Source organism: Hyla sarda, chromosome 4 (assembly GCF_029499605.1).
Source record: "Hyla sarda isolate aHylSar1 chromosome 4, aHylSar1.hap1, whole genome shotgun sequence".
Taxonomy (NCBI): domain Eukaryota; kingdom Metazoa; phylum Chordata; class Amphibia; order Anura; family Hylidae; genus Hyla; species Hyla sarda.
The window spans coordinates 298,120,242-298,146,900 of NC_079192.1; the positions used below are offsets into that span (position 1 = coordinate 298,120,242).

The following is a 26,659-nucleotide window of genomic DNA, read 5'->3' on the forward strand; positions in this document are numbered from 1 at the left end:
ATGGAGGGAACGGGGTATGGCGCGGGGGGGAGGGAGACGGGCTAGCGCCTCATGTAACTAATAGTTCATCTACACAGGGTGCCTCCAGCTGTTTCAAGGGCGGAAGTCCCCCCCCCCAGCAGGCATCAGTGACGTGGTGCCTGCTGTGAGCACACTGCCAGGCAGACAAAAAGCATTTTTAATATAGTAAAAATAAAAATTAAATGCAGGGAGGGGGTTAGGGATAGATTGGCAATAGGCAGGGACAGAAAAAAAAAATAGGATGGTGGGAGCTACCCTTTAAACCTGATTTATGTCATTGAATCCTGAGACTTTTTATACTAAATGACATTCACAAGATGCTACTCCCATGCTAGTAAAAATATCCTTTACCTCGAAAGTTCTGAGAAATGGGGAAAGGGGCTAAAAACAATACAGTTTATGATATAACCGCCATCTCTACTCTGTCTAGAATAAGACATGCACACTGTCCTGGAATCCTGCTCCTTTAAAGGCTACTTAAATGCAATATGCCATGAACAACTACAACTTCTAAATGAAATGAGGCAAAATAATCAACATTCTTACCAGTTCTAAAAATATAAAAATAGATACATTAAAACAGACATAATGGTTAAAAAAAAAAAAAAAAAAAATGTAATGCCCAAGCCCATATTCACCACCATGTTGAACACAAGACTTGCAGGTCATGCTTACTTATACACCATTTTTCATCCATATACTGCTACAATGACTCCAAAAACCTGAGAGAAACTCCACAGACACATGCACTAAGTGATTTCTATTTTAATTTAAAAATATTTAACGTTTTATATTGTGTCCCTTGTGAAGAACAATGATCCAGCTATAAAATAGATAACTTGAAGGTGCGCTCTCCTAAGTTTATTCTTAGCAATGTGGAAATGTAACAGGTTTCTTAAGAAAAGGCCATGTTTCTTATCCTCCAGTACTGAGGGGATTGAGACATGTTTCAGATTAGAAGATACCTGCTACACTAAAAATTTGGTGATGCCTCAGCTCCCTGAGACTACTGGGCATGTCTCCTTTTACAGGAAGCAGTAAAGATCAGCCTGCCCCGGCACACAGAAGCACAACCCACCCGTATATTATTTCACGTAAAACTAAATTAGTTAAAAAATAGATCTGTTGAAAGGCAATATCTAAAGGTTTCCAGACATTGATAAGAACATTCTCCTTTCCGGTGTGAGGAGAGATGATACACCTCAGGGCTTGCAGCATGATTCCATCAACTGGTTAAAGCTGCTGAAAACACCTGGAATCCCGCTCTTCTCCCCCAAACCATTCTGAGGGGAAGGGGGAAAGCAGAGCAACATTATGGGACTGGTGATATAAAAAAAGGGAAAAAACAAAAACAAGGCAAAATAAACAATAAACAAAAAGGAAAAAAAAAAAAACACAAACAAAGCACAGTATTGCTACTGGTCAGTGGAAATTTCTCTGTCTGGCTCTGGCTTGCTTGTTTGTCCCGGTGATGGAGTGTGGGAAACAGAGGGAATTAAGGGATGTGAAGTTGCCACTAAACTTTCCACTGAAGCTGGATGTCCTGGAGCAGCTACTCCCACAACTCCAGGGGGAAACCTGTAACAAAACAGCCAAGCAGATATTAAATTCTGTTTCAAGCTATGTCAACTTTGGTAACAAGGAACCATACAGTTACTCCTCTGAAACATGGCAACATTTTAGTGAATCATGCATCTTTGTAAAAAGGGGCCATGTCCCTATAGCCCGGGCAACATGAAACTTAACCTCTTGAGGATGCAGGGCGTACCTGTATGCCCTGTGCCTGCTCCCCTGCTATGACACAGGGTCATATCAACAGCCGGGACCCATGTCTGATGCCAGACATCACCGATTGCGGTGATGCCCAGCATCAACCCTTTAGACGCGGCGATCAAAGTTGATCGCCGCATCTAAAATGATGAAAAATAAAATTAAAAGCATTTCCGCCATCTCAGTCTGGCTGATTGGGATTCACTGCAGTGAAAATGTGGTATCCCGATCAGCTTCAAGGATGGCGGGAGGGCCCTTATCTGCCTCCCCGCTGTCCAATCTCTTCTGCGATGCTCCAGCCTGGCTCTGCAGGCTGGAGCAATCGAGCACAGATAACACTGATCAATGCTATGGCATCAGAAGATTGCATGTAATAGTCCCCTATGGGAACTTAAAAAATGGTGTCATAAATATGAATTAACCCCTTCCATACTAAGAGTTTAAATCACCCCCATTTTCACAAATTCCATATAAAAAAAAATATGTAAACATAAAAATAATCTTATGTGGTATAGCCGCCTGCATAAATGTCCGAACTATAAAAATATAACGTTAATTAAACCGCACGTCAATAGCATATACGTAAAAAATAAATCCAGAGTTCCAAATTGGGTATTTTTGGTCATTTTGTATACCCCCCCCAAAAAAATATTTAAAAATAAATAACATTTTTTTATAAAAAGCAATCAAAAAGTCCCATCTAAACAAAAATGGTACAGAGGACCACGGCGCAAAAAATGTGCCCTCACATAGCCCCTATGCGGAAAAATTTAAAAGTTATAGGGGTCAGAAGATACAAATTTTGGTGCATGTAGTTATAACTTTTTTTTTTAAGTCGTAAAATAAAATATAACCTACATAAATTGGGTATCCTTGTAACTATATGGACCTACAGAATAAATATAAAAGGTGTCATTTTTACCGAAAAGTGCACTGCGTAGAAACAGAAGCAGCTAAAAATTACAAATTATTATTTTTTGTCCTGCAAATATTTTTTTGGGGGGTTTCGCCATAGATTTTGTGGTAAAATGATTTATGTCATTACAAAGTAAAATTGGTAGCGCATAAAACAAGCCCTCATATAGGTCTGTAGGCGGAAAACAAAGCGTTACGTTTTTTCCTCCTCACCTTCTAAAAATCATAAGTGCAAAAATGGAGAAACCCTGAGCCCTTAAGGTGTTAAGTTCACATAAAAAAAAAAAAAAAAATTATTGCAGGAGGCAATGGGGGACAAATGGCAATGCTGTTAAAAGGGATACTCCCGTGGAAATTATTATTATTTTTTAATTATTATAAATCAACTGGTGCCAGAAAGTTAAACAGATTTGTAAATTACTTCTACTAAAAAATCTTAATTCTTCCAGTATTTATTAGCTGCTGAATACTACAGAGGAAATGGTTTTCTTTTTGGAACACAGAGCTCTCTGCTGACATCATGACCACAGTGCTCTCTGCTGACATTTCTGTTCATATTAAGAACTGTCCAGAGTAGGAGAAAATCCCCATAGCAAACATATGCTGCTCTTGAGAGTTCCTAAAATGGACAGAGATTTCAGCAGAGAGCACTGTGGTCATGTCAGCAGAGAGCTCTGTGTTCCAAAAGGAAAACCATTTCCCCTGTAGTATTCAACAGCTAATAAGTACTTGAAAGATTATTATTTAATAGAATTTACAAATCTGTTTACATTTCTGGCACCAGTTGATTTAAAAAATAAAAAAAAGTTTGCCACGGGAGTACCCCTTTAACCCCTTAAGGAAGCAGCCCTTAAGGACCGGGCGTTTTTCAGTTTTTGCTCTTTCGTTTTTTCCTCCTTACCTTTAAAAAATCATAACTCTCTAAATTTTGCACCTAAAAATCTGTATTATGGCTTATTTTTTGCACCACTAATTCTACTTTGTAATAATATCAGTAATTTTACCCAAAAATCTACAGCGAAACGGGAAAAAAATCATTGTGCGACAAAATTGAAAAAATACAGCCATTTTGTAACTTTGGGGGGCTTCCGTTTCTACATAGTACATTTTTCGGTAAAAATGACACCTTATCATTATTCTGTAGGTCCATACGGTTAAAATGATACCCTACTTATACAGGTTTGATTTTGTATTACTTCAGAAAAAAATAACTGCAGGAAAATTTATACGGTTAAAATTGTCATCTTCTGACCCCTATAACTTTTTAATTTTTCTGTGTATGGGGCGGTATGAGGGTTAATTTTTTGCGCCGTGATCTGAAGTTTTTGTCCGTACAATTTTTGCATTGATCGGACTTTTTGATCGCTTTTTATTCATCTTTTCATGATATAAGAAGTGACCAATAATACGCTATTTTGGACTTTGGAATTTTTTTTGCGCATACGCCATTGACCGTGCGGTTTAATTAGCGGTATATTTTTTAATTCCGCACGCTTTTTTCCCGCATGTTTTTATTTACACGTTTTTTTATTATTGGAAATGCTGGGTGATTCTAACTTATTAGGGGAAGGGATAATTCAAAGGGTTAATGATTTTTTTTACACTTTTCTTTTGCAATATTATAGCTCCCATAGGGGGCTATAACATTGCATTTACTGATCTTTAACACTGTTCAATGCATCTCCATAGAGATGCAATGATCAGTGTTTTCGGCAATTGATTGCTCAAGCCTGGATCTCAGGCTTGAAGCATTCAATCGGCGATCGGACTGCAGGAAGGAAGGTAAGAAGACCTCCTCCTGTGCTACAGCTGTTCGGGATGCCGCGATTATACCGCGGCGATCCCGAACAGCTCCCTGAGCTAGCCGGGCACTTTTACTTTCACTTTTAGCCGCGTGGCTCAGCTTTGAGCGCGCAGCTAAAGGGTTAATAGCGCGCTATTAGAGGCGGGTCCCGGCTTCACTATGACGCCGGGCCTGCCGTGATATGATGCGGGGTCACCGTGGGACCTCGCGTTATATCACGGGAGCGGGACCAAGGACGTACTCATACGTCCTTGGTCCTTAAGGGGTTAAGGACGCAGAACATTTTATTTTTACGTTTTCATTTTTTCCTCCTCGTCTTCAAAAAATCATAACTCTTTTATATTTTCAACCACAGACTAGTATGAGGGCTTGTTTTTTGCGCGACCAGTTGTCCGTTGTAATACCACCACTCACTTTACCATAAAATGTATGGCGCAACCAAAAAAATACTATTTGTGTGGGGAAATTAAAAAGAAAACCGCAATTTGCTCATTTTGGAAGGTTTCGTTTTTACGCCGTACAATTTATGGTAAAAGTAACGTGTTCTTTATTCTTTGGGTCAATCCGATTAAAATGATACCCATGATAACATACTTTTCTATTACTGTTGCGCTTAAAAAAAAAAAAATCAAACTTTTTAACCAAATTAGTACGTTTAAGATCCCCCTATTTTGAAGACCTATAACTTTTTCATTTTTCCGTATAAGGGCTCAATTTTTGCGCCGTGATCTGTACTTTTTATTGATACCATATTTGCTTATATAAAACCTCTAATACAATTTTAATAAATTTTTTTGGGAATAAAATGTTATAAAAAAGCATCTATTTTGGATTTTTTTTTTTACGTTCACGCCGTTCACCGTACGGTATCATTAACATTTTATTTTAATAGTTCAGATATTTACGCCTGCAGCGATACCAAATATGTATATAAAATATTTTTTTTAACACTTTTTGGGGGTGAAATAGGGAAAATGGGGCAATTTACGTTTTTATTGGGGGAGGGGGTTTACACATTGTTTTTACTTTTTTACACTTTAATCGTCCCCCATAGGGGACTACTTAAAGCAATCATTCGATTGCTAATCCTGTTCAGAGCTATGTATAGGACATAGCACTGATCAGGGTTATCGTCATCTTCTGCTCTGGTCTGCGGGATGGCAGATCAGAGCAGAAGACTCCCGGAAGACAGCAGAGGCAGGTGAGGGGACCTCCGGCTGCCATGCTGGATGATTGGATCGCCGCGGCAGCGCTGCGGGCGATCCGATCATCCAATTAAGTGACCGCGATGCTGCAGATGCCGTGATCACTATTGATCACGGCATCTGAGGGGTTAATGGGCGGATGTCCGCCATTACCGGCGGGTCCCTGGCTACGATCAACAGCCGGGACCTGCCGCTCATGATCCGGGCATCGCTCCGATACCCGCGGTTATGCTTAGGACGTAAATGTACGTCCTGGTGCATTAAGTACCGCATCACCAGGACGTACATTTACGTCCTTCGTCGTTAAGGGGTTAAATATAAAGGCATGGCTGTGATGTGCTACCAGAGCAAGAATAAACTTACCTATATCCTGTTGCCCCATTGAGTTCTGGATGAACAGATTCCATTCCTGACCACTGTGCAGCTGCCATCAAATACTCTTTATTTACACAATTTCTCAATGCATCTGGAATTGGACCTGTACATACATAAGAGATATTCAGTGCACTAAATAAAACTCTGCTTGCATATCACTGTGTGGGCTCAATACATACAACACACTGACAAGAGGAGATTTTATATACCTGTAATGGCTCTGCGGATTTCTTTAGCAGCCTCCTCTCTCGATTCGATTGAAGCATGTTCACTGTACCAAGCAGTGTGAGGGGTACAGATCAAGTTGGGAGCATCTTTTAACGGTCCCTGAGAAAAGCTGTAGGCGGTGACAGAATACATTGGTAAATTCCTGTGTACGGACAAGCAACATACAACACTTCCAAGAAGACCACCGCATACCTGAATGGTTCAGACTCATGGACATCTAAAGCAGCACCTCGGATTCGTCCATCTTTTAAAGCCTGGGCCAGCGCTTTCTCATCAACAAGTCCCCCGCGGGCAGTGTTAACCAGAAAACAACCCTGCCGCATCTAAAATTATGATGAAGAGTCATTATTTCACTACAACATAATATAAAAGTCAGTGGTCTCCAACCTGCAGACCTCCAGATGTTGCAAAACTACAACTCCCAGCATGCCCGGACAGCCAACGGCTGTCCGGGCATGCTGGGAGTTGTAGTTTTGCAACATCTGGAGGTCCGCAGGTTGGAGACCACTGATATAAGTGTTAACATCAGGGGCTTACAGCATAATTTATTAAACTTTCATGTACCATTCTGAATAGATTGCTAGAGATGAGCGAACTTACAGTAAATTCGATTCCTCACGAACTTCTCGGCTCGGCAGTTGATGACTTTTCCTGCATAAATTAGTTCAGCTTTCAGCTTTCCTAGGACTGTATCCACCTTTTCCAGGCCACCGGAGCACCTGAAGGCTGAACTAATTTACGCAGGATAAGTCATCAACTGCCGAGCCGAGAAGTTTGTGACGAATCGAATTTACTGTAAATTCGCTCATCTCTATAGATTGCTATCTACAGCTTAGCTGAAACACATTCCAACTGGTAACTTAGGCTCAGTTCAAATCAAATCCGAATTATTTCAGTATAAAAGGGTATGCATTGGCTTAACTTGCTTATACTGCACATATTTCTTTGCTTTCCATTTTAACAACGGAAGTCTAAGGCTGACATACACAAATGTGTTGGGTGAGAGCTGGATGTACAGATCAAACATGGTGTGAACAGTCTTAATCAGACTATCAGGTGTCAAATATTCTAACCAAATATAGAGGTTTACAAACCGTAATAAAGCAAGAGACTACAAAAACCATAGGGCTGGCAACCTGATCCTTCTTTCAAGTCAACAAAAAGATATTGCAGTTAAATTAATTTGCACCTCAATAAGAAGAGGACCTTTTATTAGTATTAAAATATAGACCAGCCAAATACACATTGCACTTGTTCATAAAAAACTTGTTTCTAAATACTCAGGTCTTTTTCCATAGGGCATGGGTGGAAATAAAAGTGACCTCTGGTTGCTATGAGCAACACTGACATTTGTTAGATCAGTTTTTATGTATCTGCCTTTAATTCGAATATCAACGATATTTGTTTTATTTTACTGTTTAGAGACAGATACCGAAACTTGTTTTTTTTCTAACCTCTGTAAATGTTTCTATTTCATTTGTGTACATTATTTTGGGAGCAGTCAGATTAAAGGGGTACTACTAATGAAAAGCTTTTTTATTTATTTATTTTTTTTTTTAATCAATTGGTGCAAGAAAGTTAAACAGATTTGTAAATTACTTCAATTAAAAAATCTTAATCCTTCCAGTACTTTTTAGGGGCTGTATACTACAGAGGAAATGTTTAACTTTTTGGATTTCTCTGATGTCACGACCACGGTGCTCTCTGCTGACCTCTGCTGTCCATTTTAGAAACTGCCCAGAGCAGCATATGTTTCCTATGGGGATTTTCTCCTGCTCTGGACAGCTCCTAAAATGGACAGCATAGGTCAGCAGAGAGCACTGTGGTCGTGACATCAGAGAAATCCAAAAGAGAAAAGCATTTCCTCTTTAGTAAACAGCCCCTAAAAAGTACTGGAAGGATTAAGATTTTTTTAATAGAAGTCATTTACAAATCTGTTTAACTTTCTGGCACCAGATGATAAAAAAAAAAAAAAAAAAAAAGTTTTCCACGGTAGTACCCCTTTAATAGAGCACAGCTGAATCTCAGAAAACAGCATTCAGAGATAGGGGTGTGAATCGCCAATAATTTGGCGATTCGATTCGCGATTCCAGGGTGGCGATTTGAGATATATATATATATATATATATATATATATATATCTCGTCATACTCCTTACTCCCTGGTTTATTGTAGGATCCAAAATGAGTCCAAATGCCCGCCTTATAACTCCCCGGCGCGTCCTGGATCTCTTTTTCATTGCCAGCCATGTTGATGCAGCGTTCACTCTGCAGCAGCTACCGCGAGACTACAGGCTCAGACCAAACAGGAAGGAGAACGTACGCACTCACAGGACAAATCTTGCGGGATCTTGTTCTTTCTCAGCTGCGAGTCGCAGCTGAGAAAGAACAAGGTCCCGCAAGATTTGTCCTGTGAGTGCGTACGTTCTCCTTCCTGTTTGGTCCGAGCCTGTAGTCTCGCGGTAGCAGCCTGCGAGTGGGACAGAGCTGATAAAAGGTACACTGCCAACTAGTGGTCAGGAGTTTAAGTGTTACAAAAAAAAAAAAATGACACAAATAGGACTGTGACTCAGTGAGTGAAATACAGTAAATGTTAATTATAATAATTTATAAAAAAAATATTGATTCTCAGAATCTTAAAATCGATTCAGTATCGCGGAACAAAAAAAATCGCGATAATCGCGCAAATCAATTTTTCTTACATCCCTATTCAGAGATATGCTTCACGGCAGCCAAGTGTGTATAGGAAATAATAGTCTGGAGCTTTGCACAGGTCAACAGAGCCTGCCTGAATGCGTATTGTGAACTCAACAATCCTATCATATCTACATATTGGCATCACCATTCAGTGTGATCTTGAATGTGATTATAGTGAACTGACTGCTGAAAAGGAAGTACCAGCTTTTTAGGCTACAAGATTTATGGATTACTTTAAATTATAAATAGTGACATCGAATTAGACAACAGATCACTTTAAAGAAAAAGTTATTGTTTATGGTTTTGTTTTAGTAACAAGCAGAGGAGCAGTTCTCACCTGCTTGGCAGCCTAATGTGTGAACAAGCTACTACATTTTGTAACTCACCGTTGTATGCAGCCATTACACACCTGCTTTATGGTAAAATCATTGATGAGGTGATGGTTGTGCTCATTCAGACTGCAGTGTAAAGTTATGCAGTCACTGTGCATTAGCAGATCTTGAAGAGTCGCCATGCGCTGTAGGCCCAAGGAACGTTCAACTCCATCAGCGAGATAGGGGTCATAAAATATGACTGTGAAACCAAAAGCCTTGGCACGTAAAGCAACTGCTTGCCCAACCCTGCCTGCAAACGAAGAAAAAATATAATACTGCCTGATATCAAGCAATCTATAATAATGCCGTCTCTGGCTGATAGGTTAGCAACCATTTGTTTTGCTCAGAGTGTATGTTTCTATTTAGACTGAGCTTTACCAAGTCCAATGATGCCTAAAGTCTCCCCACGGATTCTGGCTGCCCCTCCCGCAACCTCTCTGATCTGTTCCACACTGGAAGCACGATTCCCTTCTCTCATAGCCTGGTGCAGCCATGTGACGCGCCGATAGAGGTTCAATATGTGGCAGAGTGTAGAATCAGCTGTCTCTTCCACGGACGATGAAGGAACATTACAAACAGCAATCCCTTAAAAAGAAAAACATTTTCTGTAAAGATAGTCTCAAAGAATTAAACCTGCACAAAACTACCATAAAACTAACCTAATTCAGCTGCGGACTTGATATCAATGTTGTCATAACCACTTCCAATTCGTATGATAATACGAAGGGCCTTAAATTTTTCCAAGTCCTCTCTCGAAAGGGAGATTGTGTGGTACATAAGGGCTCCCACTGCTTCACTTAATACCTGTTGTAAAAGAATGCAGAGTGTTAAAAGTTCTTATCACATAAAGCTTTAGAGGAAATCCCTGGTCCCCCCCCCCCCACACACACACACACACACACACACACTCAAAAACTTAGTTTGAGAGAGTAGAATAGCAATAAAAATAAAGGAGATGTCCAGTTACAGTATGTGAATGTTCCCAGGGACCTCTTACTCCGATCTAGTCTATAAACAACGCCCAGCCACCATAATGGATTGCATTTCCTACATCACTGCACATGTAAGTTGCAAGTTTTTTTTGTTTTTCTTTCAAAAGCGAATTTCAAAAAGAGGAACCTACAGTTAGTTGGTGGTCACTTAAAAATACAAGGTGTTAATAGGGCCTAATAGGTGGGGTTGCAAAACGTGTTGTCACTGGTCATATGATATTCTGCACTTTACATGATATAAGCCCAAAAGAGAGATGCCTAAATCTGAGGCCTTGCTGGTACAGATTCCTACTACAATTTATGCCTGTTAACAGGCGCAAATTATAATAAATTCTAAACGTGGGGTGGTCACACCCTCTGAGCAGTGGGCATCAGGCACCATCATAACAACAGGTGATCAGGCAGGGGAGTATGGTTTATTTTTTATTATAAACCGGTTGCCATCTAAGTATGAGCCGGCTCGTCCTGAGACAGCAACCGTTGTATGGTGTGGGCTCCCGACTCGAGCCCAAGTCATACCGGTCGGCCCCCAGCTGATTCCTGTAGCTGGGGACCGGCGTTAATAGAAAACATGCAGCGATTGCTACTGCCAGCTATTAACCCTTTAGATCGCCACTGTCAAAGTTGAAAGTGGCATCTAAAGGGACATTTAAACTATCCCTGGTGATGTAGTGGGGGGGTTGGGGGGGGTGTGATCCACTGCTGAGGTAGCCAGAGGGCTTACCTCACGTCCTGTGCTGGCTGCTGTGCTGTGAATGATAAAGCCTGGCACGACCAGGATCGAGCGCAGAGCACACAGATCAAAGTGGTTCTATGGAACCACATTGATCTGTATGAGGAACCTAATGATTCTTCCTAAAAGTCCCCTAAGGGGACTAAAAAAGTGTAAAAAAAATGTAATTGAATAAAAAGTAAAAAAAAAAAAAAAAAAAAAACACCACATTAACCACTTCCTTATCAAAAGTTTGACTTACCCCCTTTTCCCAAATTCCATATAAAAAAAATACGAAACCATAATAAAAACAAACATGTGGTAAGGTGTCCGAACTATAAAAATATAATGCTAATTAAACCGCACAGTCAATGGCGTAGACATAAAAAAATTCCAGAGTCCAAAATAGCGTATTTTGGTCAATTTGTATATCCTTAAAAAATAAAAATAAAAAAAAATGCATAAAAAGATCAAAAAGTCTCATCAAAACAAAAATGGTACCAATAAAAACTTCAGATCACTGTGCAAAAAATTAGCCCTCATACTGCCCCATATACAGAAAAATATTAAAGTTATAGGGGGTCAGAAGATATAAAAGACATAAAAATTTTGGTGCATGTAGTTATAATTTATAATATAAATATAATTTTTATGTAGTAAAATAAAATAAAACCTATATAAATTAGGGATCCTTGTAAAAGTAATTACCTACAGAAGATATGAGCGGACATTTATCATTGTCAGACTGTTTTTTTTAGTCTTTTGGTTTACACATTTTTGCTTATTTTGAGTTGCAAATCCACTGCTTTTGGCAATACACATGATATGGAGGGGTTTAATGAACTGCACCTTTTTGTGAAAAGGCGCAAAGCCACTAAAAAGTCTCTAAAACTACACCAGCCCAGACTTCGCTTTTTGGTGTATGTGAAGAGAGAAATTTCTGAAAATGTGACCTGCACAAAGTGTATCAAATGCTCTGTGATCATTTAATAAATGTGGTGCTTCTACACACAAAAAAAAGGTGTAGAAAAATGCTTCACTTACACCTACAATGATAAATGCTTCACTTACACCTACAATGATAAATGCTGGCCATGGAGTCAATTTTACCAAAGAGTGCACTGCATAGAACCAGAAGCCCCAAAAGTTACAAAATTGTGTTTTTTTTTCCAATTTTGCCCCACAAATATTTGTTTTCTGGTTTCGCTGTAAATTTTGTGGTGAAATGATTGATGTCATTATAAAGTACAATTGGTGGCGCAAAAAAACTGCCTAAAACAAGCAAAATGTAGGGACCTTTGTTAGTACTCCTTGCATGTAGTTTTACATGCCTTCCACAATTATATCCTCAAAGGAGCTTCCATTCCATGAATATGTAAGGATAACACTAGAGACAACCTACTTTTTCATGAATTTCTTGTGTAGACTGAGCATCACAGAATGCCACTGTAGCAACATCCTTTAGTATAGGCATCTCAACTGTGCAATCCCTTCCATCCAGAAGAGCCACCAATGGACGGACAGGCATAGGACCATTCAGAATTGGCGGCCGAATACCTGAACAAAAGCAAATTATTAAATATTTTTTTTTTTATATTTTATATTTCTTTAAAAACTACAAAACATGGTTTAAGCAGCTGGATTATTATTTCAAGTTTTAATAAAAGTTCAGAACTTCACAGAACACATCAATGCTTGTCCACCCATGAACAACATTTTACGGTTTCACAATCTTACATTTATCAATCTGTGTGAGAGAAGACTACATAACCAATCACAGCTCAGCTTTTACATCATACTGAGCTCTGGTGAAATGAAAACCGAGATGCGATTGATTGTTACGGGCAAAACCAGACAGTTCTCCTCTCACACAGTGATAAAACGGAGCCTATATGTTTTACGGATCTTATACTGATCCTGAATAATGTGTTGCGCAGAGAAACATTCACAGTTCTACAGGTATTACTTGGAAACTCCCACACAACTCAGCTGAGGTGTTATACTGTGTCGCTCTATATACAAAAGAAGATTATCGGTAAAACAATGGCAGAAATAAATAAACGTGGAGCAATTTGTGCCACACGTTTCACCTCACTTAAAAGGGGTGAGGCTTACCAGAAAGTGGAAATGGCTTCCGCAAGCTCAGCACTTGGCCATAACTGGAAGCCCCACAGAGAATGAATGGTGCTCTGGTCACATATGACAACAAAAAATCCCCAGGGATTCCAGGGCAATTTATATGTAACAACCTTTTGGGGTCGCCCCCCAAGGGGTTAACCCTAATCTAGAAACCCCCCTTAAACTGAATTTTATTAAGTCATTTAAAATGTATGAGCTCCGGTGTAGTGATTAAAAACACAGCTAGTAGTTGCTTATATAGTATGCTTGCATCCTATAACTTCTTTAGTAGTAATATTGTGCTTTAACAGCACTAATCTGCGGATGCCGCTGTACTAACAGAGGAGCACTGATAGCTGCTAGTTAAAATATGAGTAGCCCTCCGCTTCCCGACATTTCGTTGGATAGACCAACTTTATCATTAGCCTCTGTACCTTGATAAAAAAACGTTGGTCTATCCAACGAAACATCGGGAAGCGGAGGGCTACTCATATTTTAACTAGCAGCTATCAGTGCTCCTCTGTTAGTACAGCGGCATCCGCAGATTAGTGCTGTTAAGGCACAATATTACTACTAAAGAAGTTATAGGATGCAAGCATACTATATAAGCAACTACTAGCTGTGTTTTTAATCACTACACCGGAGCTCATACATTTTAAATGACTTAATAAAATTCAGTTTTAAGGGGGGTTTCTAGATTAGGGTTAATCCCTTGGGGGGGCGACCCCTAAAGGTTGTTGTTACACTGGTCACATATGCACACACTGCTACATTCATTCTATTGTCCCTGTTTTTGTGATCATTGGGGGTCTCAGCGGTCAAAGACTCACTGATCACCTAGTTATCTCCTATAATGTGGATAGGAGATTATTTTTTATTTGAGGTAAGCTGTTAAAGGACACCTGCAACCTAAATACACTTATTCCCCTATCCACAGGATAGGGGGATAAGTGTCATTACGGGAGGTCCGAATGCTGGGACCCCCCCCACGATCACAGGCCACGACACACCTCCTCCATGTAGTTCTATGGGAGAGGCAGAGATGCAGTTTTCGTGCCTCCCCCATAGAGCTGTATGGGGAGGGGGCGTACTATCAACCTCAGTGAGGTCGACGCTACAGGCTTTAGCTGCGGCCCCATTTGGGAGATCACAGGGGATCCCAAGGGTCGAACCCCCCAGCGATCAAACACTTAACTCCTAGCCTGTGGATAGGGGATGAGTTAATTAAGGTGCAGATGTCCTTTAAAAGTGTTTTTACAGGACAAAAATGACTACTACTTTGTGAAAACAGAACCTCCTATGTTCATGGGTTTAGCTGGTCACCACTGCAGCCAACGATTGGCTGAGTGAAAACTTCCTATGTGTCAGGATGGAAAAAAGGAAGCTCTGACCAGTGGGACCAGCACCTTTGGTGGGATCATCAGCAGACATTTACACGTTTCTTTATGTTTTACTGCCACTCTTCCCAGATAACACTTTTAAAGAGTTACTCTCGTAAAGAAAAAAATCTGGACACGTGAAAAGTGTTGATCGCACCGGGTCTCACTCTTGAGACCCACTGCAATCTCTATTCATAAGCCAGAGCGCTCAACTACCTGGCTGGCCGCCAGCAAAAAGGTGAGTTTTGATTAACAGCAAGGGAGTGAGGTGCAGACTGCTAAGAACTTCCCTGGCTTATAAGTAGAGATTGCAGTGGGTTTCAGAGTGAGATACTGTGCGATCAAAACTTTCCACATGCCTGAGTAACAAGTCAAACGTTTTTTCAAATGATAGTATCGCTTTATGTGAGTGGGCTGAGCTGCAAGAAAACACACAACCTGCAGACAGGTATAGAACATAAGAAAACAAAAAAAAATTATCCTGAATCTTTTCCCCAAAAAGCAGATGTCCATCTCCTTAGCTCCTGCTGTATAACATGATGCCTGACTGCATTTTCAATGTCACAGAGGTAATCTGCTAGAAGAAAACTACTCCACTTGTCTGCTATAGCTATACTATGTACAGCCCAGTGCATCATCCATTTTCTTAAAGGGTATTCCGGCCAAATAAATCCAAAGGATAGGGGATAAGATGTCTGATTGCAGGGGTGCGTCTCCTGTTTCGGGAAGCTCTTTATTTCCGGGACTGAAGACGTGACAGCCAGCCACGCCCCCTCCATCCCTGTCTATGGGAGGGGGCGTGACAACTGTCACGTGATGTCACTAAGGCCTTGGCGTTACATCACGTCTCCGGAGAGAAAGCTTTCCAAAACTGGAGACACAGCTCTGCATAGAATGCGGGTGCTGCATGGAGATGGCGAAGGGTCCCAGGGAGGGCCCCCCCAAGATCAGACATCTTATCCTGTATCCTTTGGATAGGGGATAAGGTGTATTTGTCCGGAATACTCCTTTAAGTAGGAGGACACACTTGCAGTCATATTGTCAAGGCAAGATTTTTTTTACAAATGTGCTTGCTGTATAAAATTATGTAGTACAGAATGCATTACAGAAATTAGGAAAAGACCCTAAGCTTTACAATGTTAAGCCTGCTATAAGCATGGCTTCCTACAGCCTCTCATTTAACATGGTCTAACCCTCACAGATTCGATCCAGGCGTTGTCTCTTTACTTTGTGCTTGTCCATGGTTCTGGCCTTAGAAACCTCCTGGAGACAAACAGATAATTGGGATAACCATTAGGAGAGAACAAAAGGAGAAGATAAATACAGTACTTGGCAAGTGTTCAGGATACACTTACACTATGTTCACAGGCGGGGGTATTCCCAAGACAACTCCCGACCCATGGGACGGATCTGCTAACACCTGGAGTAATTGATAGGTATACGCAGCAAAACAACTCTCTGGACCAGAGGCTCTGAATCACTCCTCTGGGGGCCCTTAGCAACTAGACTGCCTGCGTCTCCTAGCTTCACTGGATAATTACATGGAATCTATTTGATGGGTTTCCTTTTGTTTTAGCACATACAAGTGGTCAGAAAACAGCCCTGTTGGCCCAATGCAATATCAATGTAAAACACAATATGTTACAACATATGCTGCAAACGCTTACTGAAGGTATGTTCACATGATGCACATCCACTGCTGATTTTCTGCAACAAATTCTAAACAATTTTTTTTTTGTGCAAAAACACTTTAGATGCTCTGCAATGTATCCACAATGTGAACATACACAATGTGAAGATGATCCTGAGGAATATAAACCCATGACTCATGACCCCCCCCCCCCCCCATCCTCAATGGCTTTTCCTTTGTGTGCCTGTATGCTATTAGCAGAAAGGTCTTGAAAACATTAACAGCCCAGTCCATACAGGTATCTAAGGCTATGTTCCAACTGTGTTTTTTGCTGATTATTTTGGCACACATATGTCTAAGTATGGGCAATATGCGCAATAGTTGACACTGCATAATCTTTTGGCGCCAATTTCAAATACAGTGTACCTGTGGATAAACTACCAGTCACTTATTTGTGTGTATACTGCAAGGGGAAGGCAGGACGCATATTAGGCCCAATAAATAGAATTATGTCTATGAAAACTAGAGATGAGCAAAGTTACAGTAATTCGATTCGTGACAAACTTCTCTGCTCGGCAGTTTCTGACTTTAGCCTGCATAAATTAGTTCAGCTTTCAGGTGCTCCAATGGGCTGGAGACACTCTCCTAGGACTGTATCCACCTTTTCCAGCCCACCGGAGCACCTGAAAGCTGAACTACTTTATGCAGGCTAAAGCCAGCAACTGCCGAGCCGTGAGGTTCGTGACGAATCGAATGACTTACTTCGTTCATCTCCAATGTACACCATCAGCGTTGAGATTTGTTGAAATGACAAGACCTTAGCGAAGAAAAAAAACATTTTGCATGTCAGGTTCTTTTCTCCCTCCACAAAAATTTTGGAAAAAATAACAGACATCTAACGGAACCCGATGAACCCTATTTAGGGCAGGGTCACCTGCAGCGCATTTTACGTTGTGGTTGTGCCTGAGGCAGTCACAGAGGGACTGCCTTCGGCGCATCCGCAACGTAAAACGCGCTGCGGATCTACCCTGTGTGACCCTGCCCTTACAGTGAACATGACCAGTAAGGATCCGTTGGTGTCTGGTTTTACAACCTCCGTCCCAGCCCTATTATCCCCAAATATAGAGGAGCACCACAACGCTGATGTAAAATCTAAGCATACTCTTTACATTTCTGCTGCTGCATATACACCATGGGGATACACCCGGAAGCAGAGAAGGGAATGAGCTTACTTGACTATTACCTGAATAGCTCCCATTCATACATATGGCTACTACAGTGCCCCCTTTATAGTAGTCGCTATCACAGCTTGCATGACACTCAGTTTGGGGCTCTGACCATAAGTGTCTTGTATCTGCACAACCCTTTTTAGCACTGCATCGTTGTTGTTGACATCTGCAGGATACATTTGGTTAGTAAAAGGCATGCACACATTTCATTTCCCAGCGACAGTAGATAGGCATACGAAGGGGGGGGTATATATATACTTTAGAGCAGTGTTTCCCAACCAGGGTGCCTCCAGCTGTGGCAAAACTACAACTTCCAGCATGCCCGGACAGCCCTTGGCTGTCCGGGCATGCTGGAAGTTGTAATTTTGCCACAGCTGGAGACACCCTGGTTGGGAAAGACTGCTTTAGAGGGTATTTCTGGATTTTAAAAAAATGTTTTCAAACACTGCTGGGGAAATAAAAATACTACCTACCCTGATCCCCAGCTGCTGAGGGGGTCCTGCTCCAAAGCATAGTCATAGAAGCAGAGGAGGACTTCGGTAGGTATTCTTTATTTTTTTTAGCAAACATGTAATACACCTTTTTAATGTATATAAACATAAAAGTTAGGCTATTTATGGAGACTAGTCTAGAACACTGTGTACACCAATGATTCCCAACCAGTGAGCCTCCAGCTGTTGTAAACCTACAACTTCCAGCATATCCGGGCATGCTGAGAGTTGTAGTTGTACAACAGCCAGAAGCACCCTGGTTGGAAACACTGGTGTACAGTGTGTTCTAGACTAGAATTTCCATGAAAAAACATTACAATCCATCTCTACCTAGCCTTACAGGGAATATGTATGTGGCCAAGCGCAAACAAAGTACGGCCGTGTTCACACACGCATTCAGGGTTTTAAACAGCAATTTTTAAACCTTATAAACAAAGGGCATTTATAAAGAAGACTTCTGTTAATAAATCAACTCCCAGCCTTGTGATCAACAATCATGTAAAAACCTGATTGTGTGAACACAGTCTAAACGTTAGTGTCCTGATTAGATGAATGTTGGTGACTGTGTGATGTCTATGGGGGTCTCCCGATGGCTACAATGGGGGAAGATCAGGATGTGTAGCTGTCTATATGTATGACAGATCTGCTATACAGGACAGTAGAGTTGCATTTCCAAGACATCATACAGAAACACAGGGGATGGCATGGGGACTCCCCCAAAAATTGTACGGGGATCACTGGTAAAACCCCAAAAGATAGTAGGAACCAGCAGTTAATGCCTATAAGTCTATATGGCCATGGGGGGTAGAGAGCTCCATAGAGAAGAAGCCATTGCTTTCAATAGGTGGACACCTCAGTGCCCTGTAGGGATCTAGGTCAATGCCCCGGTGTGGGGACACTGGTCACCAGCACTACATGGCGGCGGGGTGTGTGGAGGTAGAGCGCATACAGGGCACCGGACACGATGGATGTATGAGCCCAGCGCTACAATGAAAAGCCGAGCTCCCATGTTACAAGGCGCCGTATGACCGCTCTGCCCACTGCAGCCGTACATGAGACCACCCACCCGTGACCCACCGCCTCTAGTGCCCACTTATCACGGAACCGCTCTCCTTTCTCACCTTCTCCTCCCCACCGGACCCGTCGCGCTCTCGGCAGCGGATCGCACAGGAAACAGGAAATGACCGCTAAGCGTTACCAGCGAGAAGCACTGAGGCAGGAGCGGCACCGTGCCTAGCTGTCTTAGCACGCCCTCTGGCGACCGTATTGTTCAAGATAGTGAGTGTGAGTGTAATTCATTGTGCGGCAGCGCCTCATAGTGGAGGGTTGTGGTAAGTTATGTCAGCGTCCAGGACACTGGAGGAGATTTCTCAAAACCTGTGCAAAGGAAAAAGTTGCCCATAGCAGCCAATCAGAGCGCTTCTTTAATTTTACAGAGGCCTTGTTAAAAATTAAACAAGCGTGCTGATTGGTTGCTATGGGCAACTGCGCAACTTTTCCTCTGGACAGGTTTTGATAAATCTCCCCCAGTGTTTCCCAACCAGGGTGCCTCCAGCTGTTTCAAAAATACAACTCCCAGCATGCCCGGACAGCCTTCGGCTGTCCGGGCATGCTGGGAGTTGTAGTTTTGAAACAGCTGGAGGCACCCTGGTTGGGAAACACTGGTCCAGGAACTCGCCGGGAGAAGAGGTCCATTCTGCAGCTGTGCCCTGCTGGGAATCCGCAGTTGTGTAGTAGCAGAAGTTTTTTACCACTTCTAGACCAGGCCATTTTCCTTGCTTCATGAACACATTTTTGTTTCCTGTTAGTACTTCCCCAGGGTAAAGTGTGTATGGGTGTGTATAAGAACCGGAGGCCTTAGGCCAGGTTCACACCCTTCTGAAGCAAATTTCTGTGGTATACGTCAGCGGTTTAGGAGAATGGGATATACCACACATGACCCCACCAGACCATTCATGTTCAAGGGGTAGTTCAGTGGGGAAAAACTTATCCCCTATCCTAAGGATAGGGGATAAGTTTGAGATCGCGGGGGTTCCGACCGCTGGGGCCCCCTGCAGTCTCTCTGTACGGGGGCCAGTTTCTCTGGCCAGATAGCGGGTGTCGACCACCGCACACCCCCTCAATACATTGCTATGACAGAAGCCGGAGCTCCGGCTCTGCTTTAGAGTTGTATTGAGGGGGCGTGTCGGCCGCCGCTTCGTGCGGAGGTCGACACGCCCCCTTCCCGCGGGCTGCCGGGGCCCCGTACAGGAGATCGCAGGGGGCCCCAGCGGTCAGACCCCTGCGATCTGCAACTTATCCCCTATTCTTGGGATAGGGGATATGTTGTTCACCACTGGATATCTCCTTTAATGTATATTAGAGTTATAGACCTGACGAGGGCCAGTATGAAGGTTGTGTACCCTATACAACCTAAAGTGGTGTCCCGGTACCGTATTGCATACCGTACCTTGTATGGTGGTCCCCAAAGTCTGAGTAACTACACTCAGGTAGGGTCCCCCAGGTGGGACAGCCTCTAGTTGGCTCTCCTCTACTACAATTCTGTAATATTTATATATGTACATATTTAATAATAATGTATAGTATACTTACCTTGTCTAGCGTCGCAGGATCTTCGGTCATGTGACCATGTTAAATCCTCTATGGTATGTTAGAGGACCTTTGGAGGTCCTTGGGTCACATGTTACCCATAATCCTGTGTGAAGGTGATTGACATCAGTATTGGACCAATTAGCTCTAGTCCAGCCCCTGCCCATATAAGGGAGCTGTAGCCAATTATAGCTCTCTTGGGTTGCTGCGCTCGTGGATGCCGGACTAGCAGGACGGATCTGCGCAACTTTCAAAGACACTCTAGACCTAACGGCCTCAGCAGAACCTAAACCGTGAGTTCTAATCTAATCCCCGCTAAAGCTAGCGTGACAACTGGACCGCACCTAAATCCAGTGGAACAGTGCATAAAGACTCTAAATTGCTTAAGGTCCCAACCTTTGTCAATCTCCAAAAGAATTTGCATTTGTAGAGACTGTTCCTGTTGTGAAGTTGCATAAAATCTGCAATAAATGTTCCAACTGTTTTCAGCAAACTCTCCGGTTGTGGACATTCCATTATTCTATACCTCCGTATCGCTCTTGGGAAGGGTGGCGGTAGGACAAGCATTACAGAGGAGCCTTCACCCGGGCATCACAAATAGCAAGGGTTAATCAGACACCATTTAGTCACCGCACAGCTACATCTCATATACCCTACTCCCCCAGGCTATCACACTAAATGGTAAAGGAAGAAAAGGTTACTGTCCTCTAGAAAGGTCTAGTGTGGTGAAGGGTTAAAACTGGTGGTATGTAAATGAGAGGGAGAGTGCGGTTATAGGGATAAAACAGATAAAATTTATTTCTGAAATATAAAACAAATGTGTGTACAGGCTGCAGGGCCCTTGCAGCTGTTTACACACAATAATACATATAGATTACTATAGTAATTATAGTTGGATATGCATCTAGAATATTAAAACAAAATATAAAAATAATGAAAAAAAAAAAACAGCATAAAAACACAAGCAAACTGGTGTACGGTGTCCATATTAGGACATCATCAGGCGTCAGACAAACGTCCGTCACACCTCCGTCATGCCTCAGCCAAACCTACCTCAGCCCTCAGCCAAACCTCCGTCATGCCTCAGACAATACTCCATCATGCCTCACACAAACCAACGTCATGCCTCAGACAAACCTCTGTCATACCTCAAACAAACCTCCGTCATGCCTCAACCAAACCTACCTCAGCCCTCAGCCAAACCTCCGTCATGCCTCAGACAATACTCCATCATGCCTCAGACAAACCTCCGTCATGCCTCAGACAAACCTACCTCAGCTCTCAGCCAAACCTCCATCATGCCTCAGACGTCAGTCGGACAGCCGATAAGTTTTCCAGCCTCCCTACGCTAACTGCGTAGCAGAGGAAAGCAGAGCATGCGCTCTGAGCGGTATTTACAACTGCACATGTGCAGGGCTACGCTCTTAACGCTGCCTACTTTAGCCCTACGCTGTCAGCGGAGTGCTGCGCACGTTCTCCCAGTTTTCTATGAATCAAGGAAAACTTTACATCAACGACTGTTCAGCTGATGTCTGAGGTATGACGAGGTTTAGCTGAGGCCTGAGGGAGGTTTTTCTAAGGTGTGACTGAGGTTTGTCTGAGGCATGACCGAGGTTTGGCTGAGGGAGGTATGTCTGATAATGTCTTAATATGGACACCATACGGGTGGCTGGTTAACCCCTTCCCTCTTTGGCGATTTTTTGCACTTTAGTTTTTTCCCCCTCACCTTCTAAAAATCATAACACTTTCAATTTTCCACCTAAAAATCCATATGAGGGCTTGTTCTTTGCACCAACAAAATCTACGGCAAAACCAGAAAAAAATGATTTCTACGCAGTGCAGTTTTCGGTAAATATTGCACCTTATTTTTATTCTGTAGGTCCATACGGTCAGAAGGATACCCAATTCATATAGGTTTGATTTTATTTTACTACTAAAAAAAATTCTAACTACATGCACCAAAATTAATACGTTGAAAAATTTCCTCATTTGACCCCTATAACTTTTTTATTTTTCTGTATAAGGGGTGGTATGAGGGCTAATTTTTTGCGCTGTTATCTGAAGTTTTTATCTGTACCATTTTGTTTTGATTGGACTTTTGGATCACTTTTTATAAAAACATTTTTTATGGTTTAAAAGTGACCAAAATTATTTTTTTTTTTTACATGTACGCGATTGACCGTGCGGTTTAATGAATTATATATTTTAGTAGTTCAGACACTTACACACACGGAGATACCACATATGTTTATTTTTATTTACACGGTGTGTTTTTTTGTTCGCTCTGGGGCCTGATGAGAGCAGGGTGCTGCGTGCAAGATCGCGGGGGTCCCCAGCGGCAGGATTCCGTGCGATCAGGCAACTTATCCCCTATCCTTTAGATAGGGGATAAGTTGTCAGCACGGTAGTACCCCTTTAATGAACGTCCATTTGTGGTAAGGGGTTAAAGGGGTATTCCAGGAATTTTTTTTATTTGACTATGCTACATGGGCTGTAAAGTTAGTGTAGTTCATAATATAGTGTCTGTACCTGTGTGTGACGGTTTTCTCACAATTCTTCTGTGATTTTCACTCCAATATTTATTTTTACCAGCATACAAAATGACTGTTGTTTCAGATTTTTCCCAGGTTGCAATGCGGCCGAGACCTGACTCACTAGTCAGCTGAGGACAGGGAGCCTGTCTGCTTTAATGGGTGGAGGGATCGCTTGGTGGGAGAGAGATCAATCTGCAACTAATGAGAGCTGTAGGCACCCTGATTGAAAACCACAGGTCTTTTGAATGGATGCATCTCATTTATGTTTCAATGGGTGGGGTGGCTGATGTGTGGGAGGGAGGAAAATAGAATTGTGGGATTTGTAGTCAAAAAAAGAAAAATCAAACAGGAAAAAGCAGTTTACAAAAAGCTAGCCAGAGTGTTATGGTAATCTCACACCTTAGCCATTTCGCCCCAAGATCCTTCCTAAGCATGTCCATTACTGCCTGCCAGGTATGTACTAAAATCTCCTTATGGTGGATAACCCCTTTAAAGCATATATGGTGCTGGTATCTGGTATAATATTAGTACAAAGTCATACAGTATGGTTGCCTTCTATGAAGGTTCCTGCAAACCGAGTTGTTACCAAGGATTGCTAAGATTTAATGCACAGCCATTGCCTTTTGTGAAGGCTCTAGTTGACAATTCCTTATGGTCTGTTCCTTTAAAGTAAAATGTGAGCGCAGGCCATTTTTCATATGTCCATATAAATTGGTGGAAGTGTGGATATGTTACCACTTGAGTGCCTTCAAAATACCTTCTATGAAGGCTCAAAGAAGATGTGGAAAATTGCTGTGTATAGAATTATAATAGTGCCATGCGCTGCTCACCGGTTTGCGATGTCCCGCGTCGCTCTCGCAATTACCCTGTGGGTAATTCTAACAGCAAGCCTAGCCACTGCATGGATAGCAGGTCGTTGGCATGGTGTGAGTGCAGGGAGGGAGAGGTCTTATAGCCGGCCGTGAGGATGTTCGTGTCTGTAATGGCGTTCACCTCGTGTGCTCGGGAGCGTAGAACTGATGTATCTCGGTGGATGATGGTATATAGAGCTTCTAGATACAGTATATACAAGTTAAACGCGTTTCGAAGCCTGCTTGGCTTCTTTTTCAATAGGCATGCTGTTAGAAGCCCACAGGGTAATTGAGAGAGTGACATCGCAGACCGGGGAGCAGCGCATAGCGCTATTACCATTCTATACACAGCAATTTTCTACATAGTCTTTGAGCCTTCATAGAAGGCATTTTGACTTTATTTTCACAGACTGGGAAGGGACGTTCCCCAGCAGGCGTGACATCATCTGAAGACATACAGGGGAAAACTTCATCCCTCACTTTTTTACACACAGCTCAGAGCAGTTCCGTGTGAAATGAGCTATGATAGGCTAAGGCTGCGCACACACTTCTCAGCACTCCAGACTGCATTTTCTGATTTGAACTTCTGCCAGGCCAGCAGGAGTACAAAGTCTGTGCAAGAGATGGGGGGTGGGGGGGGGGGAATATTTGCTCTGGACAAATAAAACATAGAAAACTAAGTACATTAGAAAGATTTTTTATTTACCATAAGCAGTGCAATAGCAAAAATTTGATTCAATGAAAGTGCCCATTTAAACTTCCACCAGAATCCATGTTGGAATTTTCTTAGCGAATCTTCCAACATCTAAACTTAGTAGTGGCATTCCCACTGAAATCAATGGAAAAGACTGAGAATCTGTAGAGTTAACAGGACCTGAATGTGGCTCCGGCCACCAGTATTTGCTGCCTGGTTCGGCCTGGAGTGGTCTCATGTTCTCCATGTGAGGTCCTCCATGGCTGACCAAAGATGACTGCAGCATCCAGACTCTTTGGTGTAGTGCCAGCTGTTCTCATGGTTCAAATACCAGTTACTGTAGCAAATACTTTATCCGTGAGAAGCTCAGTTTCTGCTCCTGCTTCTAAAAAACCAAAAATGTTGGTAGACTCAAATTCTAAAGAAAAGGTTTTGTCTGCATATCAGAAATTAAAAGTATGGGAGAGGGCAAAGTCTCTCCTTGTCCTTCAAGAAGACAAAATAATGGGTATGGAGTAAGAATAACCACCCAGGTCCATACAGGACAAATCTGAAGCCAAAAAGGAAGAGAGTTTTTACAATCCATAAGAATGAAAAAAATATTGTTCTAGATGACAGATCCAGAAAGGAAATTAGTTATTCCAAGAGAAAGTTAAAACAGATTGCCTCATGATGAACAGGACGTAAGCTCCTGGTGCGAAATACCGAAGGTAGACATGCTAGTAGCCAAGGTAGTAAAAAAAAAACAAAAAAACTTAAATAACCTACTCATCCCAAATGCGCAATCCTGAATCCTAATATTGCAGCCACTAGTGTAGCAAAAACTTGATATTTCCATCCCCATGCTGAAAATTGCAACCGGCAGTGCTCTCAAACTGGTCTAAAAGGGCACTATGGCTCAAAGTCAAAGTTACATTCTATTCCCTTCACAGGAAAGTAAGTTTTTGGTCCTGTACTGGACATCTTGGAGAAAGCAGCAGATAGAAAGAAAGGTTTTCCAGAGAAAAACCTGAGTAACAAGTAATTTCCTTTTTTTCATTCTAAAGGCAACAGAGCTGGAGACTACAGAAGAAAGGATAAAAAAGGAAGATGGAGTTATCCTAAAGGAGGAAGAAATAAGGATTTCCTTTCCCAGTCAAGGCTCCGAAAAAAACAATGACATAAGGCTGATTGCAAAGACTCAATGATCGAATTTAATCCTTGGACTCTGAGAATCATAAGAGACAGATAAATGATAGAATTTTCCTCCTCCAAGATTCTTCATATCAAAACAGCCATCCCCTCTCCTTCAGGAAATAATGTGTGTAAACAACCTACTTCAGTTAGGAAATATCATCCAAGTTCCATCTTCTGAGCTAGGGCTGGGTCACTACTCATCCCTATTCCTGGTTCCAAAGCCAATCAGCTCATTCAGAACAATTATAAACCTAAAATTCCTAAACAAGTTTAACATGTACCAAAAAAGTCAATCAAATCTGCCATTCCAAAAATGCAGTAATGGTGACACTGGATCTATAATGCATACTACCATGTGCCATTTGAATTCAAGTAGAGAAAACAGACATGGCCACACATCTACATTTTGTATTTTGATCTAATTGCTTCTCAGCATAAATTCAAAAACTAACAGGTTGTTAGTATACATATTGATCAAAAGGTACAAACCCACTCGCCACATCAAGGCCACCTATTTAGAGTGGGTCCTAACGTCCCTAACATAAAATGGCGTAGCACTGGGCGGTGACCACCATTGCTGCAACACCAGTGCCCACAGGGGGAACGACCCACTGGCAGAGCGGCCCCAATGTCACTCAAACCAGTCCCTGGGCTGCACCTCCCCACAGACACTGTGCCAGCAATGGACCCCGCACAGCACCACACCAGTGTGAACAAGTTGTAAAAGCTCACTTACCATGTGCTCCCAGTCAGACTAGGAGGCTGCCATAAATGAAAGGGCCATGTGTAGCTACCTGCTACTTTATATAAGGTTTGGCTGAGGGGGTGGGGCAGAGTGCAGGCCAACTGGAAGCAACAAATACATACTGCCATGTG

At 42.1% G+C, this 26,659-nt stretch overlaps 1 protein-coding gene across 10 annotated transcripts; it reads right to left on the reverse strand.

Moving 5' to 3' along the window:
- Positions 1-351: 351 nt before the first annotated feature.
- LOC130369408 (C-terminal-binding protein 2) lies at positions 352-19,179 on the reverse strand. 10 transcript variants are annotated; one of them, XM_056574644.1, is made up of 12 exons: positions 19,061-19,103; positions 17,922-18,027; positions 17,463-17,614; positions 15,783-15,852; positions 12,495-12,649; positions 10,048-10,192; positions 9,767-9,973; positions 9,424-9,638; positions 6,511-6,641; positions 6,300-6,427; positions 6,079-6,193; positions 352-1,599 (listed from the first exon to the last, which is right to left on the reverse strand). In XM_056574644.1, the coding sequence occupies exons 3-12, from the start codon at positions 17,475-17,477 to the stop codon at positions 1,437-1,439; spliced, it is 1,344 nt and encodes a 447-aa protein (XP_056430619.1). In that variant the 5' UTR covers positions 17,478-17,614; positions 17,922-18,027; positions 19,061-19,103; the 3' UTR covers positions 352-1,436. The 10 variants fall into 10 exon arrangements, with proteins under 10 accessions (XP_056430619.1, XP_056430620.1, XP_056430621.1 ...); XM_056574645.1 differs by lacking the exon at positions 19,061-19,103 and adding an exon at positions 19,017-19,033; XM_056574646.1 differs by lacking the exon at positions 17,922-18,027 and having other exon boundaries at positions 19,061-19,179.
- Between the last annotated feature and the right edge of the window lie 7,480 nt (positions 19,180-26,659).